Source organism: Limulus polyphemus, unplaced genomic scaffold, assembly GCF_000517525.1.
Source record: "Limulus polyphemus unplaced genomic scaffold, Limulus_polyphemus-2.1.2 Scaffold4570, whole genome shotgun sequence".
Classification (NCBI taxonomy): domain Eukaryota; kingdom Metazoa; phylum Arthropoda; class Merostomata; order Xiphosura; family Limulidae; genus Limulus; species Limulus polyphemus.
The window spans coordinates 72,086-82,675 of record NW_013670180.1 but is presented as its reverse complement, the minus strand read 5'-3'; the positions used below and the strand labels follow the sequence as shown (position 1 = coordinate 82,675).

At 34.0% G+C, this 10,590-nt stretch overlaps 1 protein-coding gene across 1 annotated transcript in view; it reads right to left on the bottom strand.

Moving 5' to 3' along the window:
- Positions 1-7,692: 7,692 nt before the first annotated feature.
- Positions 7,693-10,590, bottom strand: part of LOC111088847 (Down syndrome cell adhesion molecule-like protein Dscam2) — a gene marked incomplete at its 3' end in the record, with an annotated part of 23,977 nt that continues 21,079 nt past the window's right edge. Inside the window, exon 2 of the mRNA XM_022399970.1 lies at positions 7,693-8,013. Coding sequence (XP_022255678.1) covers positions 7,693-8,013 — 321 coding nt within the window. The remainder of the gene's footprint in view (positions 8,014-10,590) is intronic.

The following is a 10,590-nucleotide window of genomic DNA, read 5'->3' as shown; positions in this document are numbered from 1 at the left end:
TAGTCATCTTTGTTAATAACAATAGCTCTACCCTTGTCTACTGGCTGTATTATGATATTGTTGTTCGATTTAAGACTGTTTAAATCACTTCTTTCATTTTGGTTAATATTATTAGGACATTGCTTGGAAGATGTTAAGGCCTGTATTATGTCATTTTCTACTGCTTTAACATAACTATTTAAATCTGGTTCTCTGTTTGGTGGAGGTGTCCATAAAGACTTTTCTCTAAAGTTCGGTGTATGTTGATTTTCAGTAGGATGGGGTTTGTTGTTCAGCAAAGCTGCATTGGACTACCTGCTGTGTCCACCGCGGGGAATCGAACCCCGGATTTTAGCATTTTAAGTCCGTAAACGTACCACTGTCCCACTGGAAGACATCTGGAGAATATAGGTTATTTTTTTTTCAACTTTATTGCCAAAGGATTCAAAGTTCTTGCAAGTGCCTACACCAAATGGACTTTAATTCTTGAAACACATCTTAGAGCTGAAAATGAGAATTATAATTATAATGTTTTCAGCTGGAACGACGCCTTATGTAACACGTGTAAAACGGACAGGTGAGAGACGTTTTTGTTTCAGATATAGCCGCCCTTAACGATATCCTTCATTTTGAACTACTGGAGCAGAGGGAGGGTAGACAGCCAACAAGAAGAAGATTGTAACACGGTATTTACTGCCTGACGAAGGGCGCATGCTCGAAACGTCGCACACAATAAACTAGAAAAAGTTTTCGATTAGATGTGTCAATTTATTCCCTATTAACATTTATCTAATCAGCCAAAAACATCTGCTAACACTTTGGCTTTGTTCGACTTTTTGAACTGAATAATGGAATTGACTATAATTTTATAATATGACTACAGGTAAAAGTACCGAGCTAGTTTAACAGTAAAACGGTTCGAACCTTAGACCTCTCGCTTCACATTTTGGCACTTCAACTACTAAACCACTCCTGGTTTGCAGTTGAAAAACTATTTAGAATAGCTAATTATATAAAATCATATTATCCATTTTTAGAGAGGAAGTCGTGAAGCTGATCCTCTCCTTGAAACAGATGTTTATTAAAATAACATTCCCTTGTAAAGCTCGTTTTACTGTCACACACCTTCTTGGTCCTTGGTGTAATATAACAACTCCAAGAAGTTTAACATAATTATTCCGAACATTTAGCAAAAAAAAAGGGAACATCTTACGAACTGAGAAGAAACTTCAGGAGGAAAACTATTTTCTGATCGTTCACTTTCAAATATAACAAGTGATAATAATAAAAAAGTCCTCTAAAAGAATGCTGAAAAACGTGTCACTTAAGATAACAATTTACATAATTGCATTTACACAGAAACCAGTTACGTGCGATTGCAAACCGTACCATGTTCAATTTTTGTTCAGGATCGACATCAATCCTTAACACAACTAATCCAAACACTACCTGTACTTGACAACTGCAAGTTGGCTCCATTACTTATACCAATCATTGTTATCATCTGGCAGTAAGTTGTTGACGGAACTAGATAACTTTAATAAAGTTCATTCGAGTTATTCGTCTCTCTGTCCATCTTTTTATTTCTCTTTCTATTTTCCTTCATATATCCTGTCCACGCTAACAAGAGGAAACACCTCCACAATCTGTCTTCACTACTTCATCATTATCAGCAACAAGCGAGTGAAGGCAGTTCGTTAAGTCTTAACAGTATATTACTGAAGGGGCTATCTCAACATTTCTTACAGGTGATTAAGTTTCGTAATTTACTGCCTGGGTCATCTACTCATTTCTTACAGATCTCTGTGATTGATTATTTCTGTTTAGCGAGAATATAGTTCTTTAACTGAGGAAAAAATATTATACATTTTTTGCAGGTGAATATGATTGATTAGATGTTTAGAACTAAGCCATCCTATATTACTTCTGGAAGCCTCTTCACATCTCTTATGACAGATTACTTTACTCCTTTCCATGGTCAGAAATCTGTACAAAAAAGCTTATTGATATATGATGACATTCATATATTTCGCTGCAATTATTAAAATTGAAAAATAATTAAACTTTACTTGCTGCAAGCAACAAATGAATGTACTTATTTCCCATGCAATTCAGTTTTTGTCTTCAAGTTTTTCATTAATCCTGTAGTCAAATAATAAAAACATGAGCAGCAAAAAACGCTCGGTCTATTCCACATTCTCTTTCCTTACAAATTAAGAAATCAATTTTCTCTGAATTGATGATTTCTTTTCAAACTTAAAATAAGACCCAAAACTTGAGCGCTTTCGAATAGTTGACTATTCCTCTGAGGATTAATAGTCATCAACTATTCTAAAGCACTCGAGTTTTGGGTCTTATTTTAAGTCTCTTACACTTTATATGTGATCATTTGTGCTAACTCTATTATCAAGATTTCTTTTCGAAGATATTCTATGCACCATTTCTTATATCTACAGGTTTCTCAACCTTGTACATAGATTAAAATCTTATAGTTAAGTAGATTTAGATATGAAATATTCCCTTTTATTTAATATCTTTATAGAAAACCGTATATATATATATATATATATATAGGTTGTCTTTGGTTTCAAGCACAAAACTGCAAAATGAACTATTTGCGCTGTTCCAACCACAGTGATCGATTAATTAATTTTAGTATTATAAGCTCTCAAACTTATCGCTAACTACGTTTGAGCATAATAATGTAATATTAGTTTCCTTAAACTCATTTTAACATTCCATGTTTACTGAAAATTTAAACATTTTTACAACCGACTAAAAGATGATAAATTTACTCAGGCAACAGTGGCCTCAGATTTAAGGCTCGTTTTTGTTTCAGCGACTGACTAACAGTCGTTTTTTGCATATATTATGAAGCCATCTGGCGAGAAAATATCCCTTCTGTTAAGGGTCAAAAAGAGCACAGCTTATTCAGAGTCATAAATATTATATTCAAGTTTAAACGGAGAAGTGTTTAATTCCTGGTCACAGTCTCTTTTTTTTCTCTGCCTATACCGAGAAAAGCTTACTACAAGTCGTTTTTATTAATCATGTATTAACCTCGTCAGAAGAGATTACCAGTCATTAATAAGAAATGAAAGAGCATAACAATCAATGATGGAGAAAGACATATCCCCAAGGCTTAGCAATTGACTGTAGATAGATGAAGAATATCAGAAAGAGATTAATTTAATCTGTCTCATTCAACATCCTGAACAAAGGGCTAATAAACATCAAAATTGGTATACTTGGTGATTAAATTCACTGACTAGTAACTCGAGCAGTAGTTACAGGGATAACGAATAAATCGTGCCACTTGATATTCAGACGAAATTGTTAATTCGCCAAAACATCTTATAATAAACGTTTGAAGTTTATGAAATTAGTTCTATACATTGTATTTGATAATTAAGCTTAATATATATTGAATGAACTATATAATAAAACAAACATATTTGTTTTGATCTTTGTTTCTTACTGACCCCACTACAAAACTTTTCTTCTTTTACTTTGATCACTAAGAAGACTATTTGTTACTGATGCTACCATTATGATCCTCTTACTCACTAATGCTACTAGGTTATTCTGTTTATTACTGACGTCACTACAATAAGTCCTACACTAATGTCATTGGATTGACTCTACATCACACTAATGCTACTAGGTTATTTTGCTTATTACTGACGTCACTACAATAAGTCCTACACTAATGTCACTGGATTGACTCTGTATCTCACTAATGCTACTAGGTCATTCTGTTTTTTTTTACTGACGTCACTAGCGATAAGTCCTACACTAATGTCATTGGATTGACTCTACATCACACTAATGCTACTAAGTTATTTTGTTTAATACTGACATCACTACAATAAATCCTCCACTAATGTTATTAGATTGGCTCTATATCACACTAATGCTACTAGGTTATTCTGTTTATTACTGACGTCACTACAATAAGTCCTACACTGATGTCATTAGATTGACTCTGTATCTCACTAATGCTACTAGTTATTGTGTTTCTTACTGACGTCACTAGCGATAAGTCCTACACTAATGTCATGGGATTGATTCTATATCACACTAATCCTACTAGGTTATTCTGTTTATTACTGACATCACTACAATAAGTCCTACACTAATGTCATTGGATTGACTCTATATCACACTAATGCTACTAGGTTATTCTGTTTATTACTGACGTCACTACAATAAGTCCTACACTAATGTCATTAGAGTGACTCTGTATCTCACTAATGCTACTAGGTTATTGTGTTTCTTACTGACGTCACTGCGGTAAGTCCTACACTAATGTCATGGGATTGATTCTATATGTAGTGACGTCAGTAATAAACAGAATAGCCTAGTATCATTAATGAGATACAGAATCAATCTAATAACATTAGTGTAGGACTTATTGTAGTGACGTCAGTAATAAACAGAATAACCTAGTAGCATTAGTGGGGGTAAGTCTTAGGCTAATGTCATTAGCTTGAGTCCGTATCTCATTGGTGCAACTGGTTATTATGTTTCGTATTGACGTCACTACGGTAAGTCCTACACTAATGCCATTGGATCGACTCTAATGCTACTAAGACAATTAAAAATTTTACTAATGCCTCAATGGTGAAACACATTTGTGTTTTTATGCAATTATCATTAATCAGAAGAGATATCATACTTTGGAAGGTCATCGTTTAAACTAAACCATCTGTTGTGTCATGCATCCGAGTTAAGGTTTCTTTGCTGCACTACAGGAAGTGAGAGCCAAATAACTAAGCACACCATATAGTGTTTAGCCATATGACAAAATAAGAATGATTTTTGTTTCTCAACTTTATTTCTATTCATCATCAAACAACAATTTTGCTCTTCAGTATATTCTGAATCAATGAATATTTTCTGCGGTATCATGGCGTTAACTGAAAAACAGAAAATGAACGAATTTCCACATACAAACTCGGTAGATCATCTAATTATCCGAAGGAACCCCGTTAAGTAAAAGCTTAACTGCGTTTTCGTCAATACTGTGAATGTAGATTGTAAAATTAAGGTATATATAGAGTTCTGGCCAACAGCTTGGGCCCGCCCTTTTCTGATGTCAACAAATTTATGCAAGTCTTTAAATAACACACTCAGACAGGTCCACTCACACGAACAAGAATGATAAGAAGCCCTGGTCATCAATCCACAGAAAAGTCTTGTTTGGTATTTTATAGACTAAGTCTTATTGATGTCGAAAGGGAATTAAACCTGCAGAAAGAAAGGTATGAAAAGGCAAAAACCATGATAGATAAATGCATACAGAAAGACATCGCACTGAATTAAATATAACATTTAGGATCAAAAAAGTTTTTGGAAGAAACGGCAAAAAAAGAAGAACTATGACACACTAGCATTTTCGACAGGTTGACCTGTCTTCTTTGGAAGTGAAGAAACGCCGGGGAGTCAGCGGCAAATTAATAACACCGCTAAAATTCGGGGTTCGATTCTCCGTGGTGAACAGAGCATAGATAACATATTGTGTAGGTTTCCGCTAAAACAAACAAATAATAAAAAAGAACGAAGAAGACAGTTTCAGCTAAAGGTTTCATTAAAATGTAGTTATATATACTAAAGTTTGTTTGTTTGTAATTAAGCACAAAGCTACACAATGGGCTATCTGTGCTCTGCTCACCACGGCTATCGAAACCCGGATTCTAGTGTTGTAAGTCCGTAGACATACCGCTGTGCCACTGGGGGGCTATATACTAAAGAAAGGTATTATTTTAAGTAAAGAAATGGTAAAATATCGCTTCAAGTTTTTCTGCACAATCTTTACTCATTTGAATTAAATATGGATATAATTAAATGACTAGTTGAACTATGAATTTCCTTAGAGAACAAAAACTTATTATAAACGTAAAGGTTCAATAAATACACAAATCTCGAGTTTGAAGCTCGTTAACTGTGTGTAAGACACAGGGATGGATGGGAAGTCTATAGCAGAAGGCTCTAACAGATTCGTGTGTCGCATGTATATTACCGTTTACTTTAATACAGCATATTTCGTACTTCCATCATTTTAAAAAAAATATCACAACTTTAAAAAATGTTATTTTAAATCGAATTTCCTTTATTTGTATCCACACGTCTACTCAGAATATATGGGTTAAGGTCATTCACAGACAGAAATACCAAATTTAATGGAAATACCTTTTAACTATATGCGGGACTAACTAACTAACAACTTCAGTTGTGGATTGAACGAGTTTTCAAGAGAAGCGGGAGAGGAGATGGGGATATGTTTTCAATAGGGAGGGAGAGGAACGAACGGAGAACTCATTTCCGGCATGAAGTTTTACTTAGAAATTACGCGAGTACAGCAAACACGAGGAGTAGGGTTATGTGGTTGATTGAGCTAGCGAGGAGTTCGTGTTGGCACTCCTGAAGTTCTTATTTAAATCTTAGCTCGAAGTAAAACACTAATGTGGAACTTACTATGTTGTTATAAAACACCAACAATTAAAAACTGAAGTTCGTATTATTGTGCTTTACCATTTCCAGAATAAGTTCACAACATAATGTCTTTCCCCCTCCAAAATACGTTCGTAGTGTCTTACTATCTCCACAATCAGTACGTATTATAAGATCTTTTCATCTCCAAAATGACCTTTAGTATAGTGTCTTAACATCGCCAGAATAGCTTCATATTATAGTGTCTTACCATAACCAGAATAGCTTCATATTATAGTGTCTTACCATAACCAGAATAACTTCATATTATAGTGTCTTACCATAACCAGAATAGCTTCATATTATAGTGTCTTACCATCTACAGAATAGCTTCATATTATAGTGTCTTACCATAACCAGAATAGCTTCATATTATAGTGTCTTACCATAACCAGAATAACTTCATATTATAGTGTCTTACCATCTACAGAATAGCTTCATATTATAGTGTCTTACCATAACCAGAATAGCTTCATATTATAGTGTCTTACCATAACCAGAATAGCTTCATATTATAGTGTCTTACCATCTACAGAATAGCTTCATATTATAGTGTCTTACCATAACCAGAATAGCTTCATATTATAGTGTCTTACCATAACCAGAATAGCTTCATATTATAGTGTCTTACCATAACCAGAATAGCTTCATATTATAGTGTCTTACCATCTCCAGAATAGCTTCGTATTATAGTGTCTTACCATAACCAGAATAGCTTCATATTATAGTGTCTTACCATAACCAGAATAGCTTCATATTATAGTGTCTTACCATCTACAGAATAGCTTCATATTATAATGTCTTACCAACTTCAGTAGAATATCGCACTGTAATATATTCCTATCTCCAGAATAAGTTCATGTTAAAATGCCTTACCATCTCCAGAATAAGTTCATGTTACAATGCCTTACCATCTCCAGAATAAGTTAATGTTATAGTGTCTCACCATCTCCAGAATAAATACATGTTATAGAGTTTTACCATCTCCGGAATAAGTTCATGTTATAATTTCTAAACATCTCCAAAATAAGTTCATGTTATAGTATTTTATCATTTCCAGAAAAATGAAAAAGTTGACTTGTGTACCTTATTGAATAATCTCTTTAAAATTCAGTACCTTCTAACATAAGAAGGAGGACTATTTTAAGGCTAAAAAAATTAAGCATAAAATTTGATAGTTTATTTATTGAAAGAAATGAGCAAATACATTATTTCTCTTACCTCCCCTGACTTTAACTTCTCTGCTACCTATTACACCAACTGAGTTAGAGGCAATGCATCGGTAGCTGGCGTCATGGATGTTCTGTCTAAAATCGTGGGCTTGAAATGGCAGGAAAACGAGTGATCCATCACTGCGGACGTAGCGGAGACCGGGAATATCACTGACCGTTGTCCTGTCGTTGACGGACCAAGTGATTGTTGGAAAAGGCTTTCCATGTGCTGAACATGGAATGACAGCTCCAGTACTGTTAGCAAAATCGACATTTTGTGAAGGTTCGTGAAGGAACACAGGTCCCTGTAGTTCCAAACTAATTGCCACGTCTGTTAGATGCAAGACAAAATAAAAATAAAAAATACTTCTTAATTATTGGAAGAGATAACGAAGATTAAAATTTTTGTTAAAGATTTACTTTATGTCTTAAGAAGATAAAAGTGATTGTTTCTAAATAACGCTAGATACTTGCTACGCCAAATGTTTTATACAAAAACATATAATAATGCTTTAGTCTTTTTAAAGTGTATTCTATGAGTAGATTTTGTGCAAACAAATAAATTAAATCTTTCAAATAAAACACCATTATTTTGTAAGAAATGAATATTTATAACTTAGATCTTTCGAAACGTTTCCGAATCAAACTTTGTATGACTAGTGTAATAAGATATTAATGATTACTAGATCCAGTCGTCTGAATGATCACTAAATTCAAGTTTTTATTATCACTATGCTCAATTATCTTAATGATCACTAGACTCACAAGGCTAAGTTAGGATTTTTTTCTTTTTTAAATTAGAATCTTCATTTATTTAGTTGATTAAAAATTCAGCTTTAACATCTCAAAAAGTTACTAAATACATTTACATAATGCCATCTAGTTTATATTTTTTCATTTCCTTTATCTCAAATGCCATAAAATACTTTATTTGATAATGAAAATCTCCACAACCATTAAAGGTTAGTGACGTGTCTATTTTCAGATATTACCAAAAACACCTTTGATATCAGCAAGTCAAGATAACACCTTCAAAATCTTTAACTATAGCTTACTATCTTCATAAAGTGATCTATATATCAATGAATTATTATTACTGGTCATTGCCACTACACCATTAGTAGACTTAGAGATTTTCTTAATACTGGCCACTGCCACTACACCACTAGTAGTGTTAGTAAAATATTTCCTTAATACTGGCCATTGCCATTACACTACTAATATATTTAGAGATTTCCTTAATACTGGCCACTGCCACTACACCACTAGTAGTGTTAGTAAAAGATTTCCTTAACACTGGCCACTGCCACTACACCACTAGTAGACTTAGAGATTTTCTTGCTCGCTACAACTGTGTTGCTGTTTTTTCCTACTACTGACTCTATAGGGAAAGAAATCCTTCACTTTCACCCTCTAGCTTATAGAAACAACCTATTATTATAAGTGCCTAATCCATCACATAATCATCTATCTGGTGGTGAACAATTAAACTAAAATAAACTATATTTCCCACAAGCATCTGCTCAGTTTAAAAAGCTGACACATATTGATGATGTCATCAAAGAGCCTCATATCTCCTGGTACCACAAACACTCTGTTTAAGGCAAGTAAAAGTGAACACAAAACAAACTATAAGACATCCAATATCAATACAGATTAAAAATAAGTTTAACCTATATACAAGGTAAGTATGCTACAGTATAATACCTATTATGAATATAAAGTATAAATAATAATAATACAATCTAACGAGATACAGTTTTTATTTCAAACTGGTCACTGAGTGAATCTTGTCTCTAGCAAAGATAACATTTTCCCATCAACAGGTCTTGATATTCATGGAATACTTAAAGCACAACAATCCTAATGTCAACTAGGTATATTTTCATGAGGGGATATTACTTGAGTTACTGTAATATCATTACTTTAGTATTGTCTACTAAACTCTTTTTCTTTTTGTGGAGAACTTTTAACCCAAGGTCGGTGAGATTATTGACTAAATACATCTGCACACAATTAAAAAGGGTCTTTCTTGTTAGAATGAAAGAACACACTAATGGGTCTGACTATTTGCCTATTGTAGCATATAAAACTTAGAAAAATACTGAAACTCTTATTTTAAAGTAAACAACATCTTCTAGCGAACCAAAGATTTGTGGCCTCCTGCTGACACATCGCAAAGCATTATTAGAGATATAGCCAGGGCTGAAATGGCTTTGGTGATTCATCCTCAAGCTTTCTGTTTTTGTGCATGGCTTTGAATTGGTATTTAACGTATTCTGGAGAAAAGACAGACGTCACTCCGTTGGATAGCCTGGTCCTGGAAGTGGTGCTTACGTCCATTCATCAAGAGCAAATTTGTTGGAGCCCACTTTCAGTATAGTGGCATGAAGCGATTGGCTTTTGGCAAATTTTAGAGTTCTGGTTCTTCTTGAATAAGTTCTTCCCATAGCTCTGTTAGAATAATGCATCTCTTTATTTTTTACCTGACATTTTAAAGTTGTAAGGAAGGCCTTTTTGACATTTTAAAGTTGTAAGGAAAGCCTTTTAGTTTAGTTATCCTGTTGCCCGTCTTGACAAAACCACCTCTCTGCACAGGACATCTGATGATGTAAAGAAAAGAGAGCTGAAAAGTCAGAACACTGTTTTAAAGTTGAAAGTAATATGTAATTGATCTCTGAAAAATATGGTATTTGATTATACTGATGAATAGTACATTATTTTTGTACAAAAAGAATACATTACATCAAGTTGTTCTTCATTTATAGGCCCGGCATGGCCAGGTGGTTAGGGCGCTCGACTCGCAATCTGTGGGTCGCGGGTTTGAATCCTCGTCACGCCAAACATGCTCGCCCCTTTTAGCCGTGGGGGCGTGTGACGGTCAATCCCACTATTTTTTGGTAAAAGA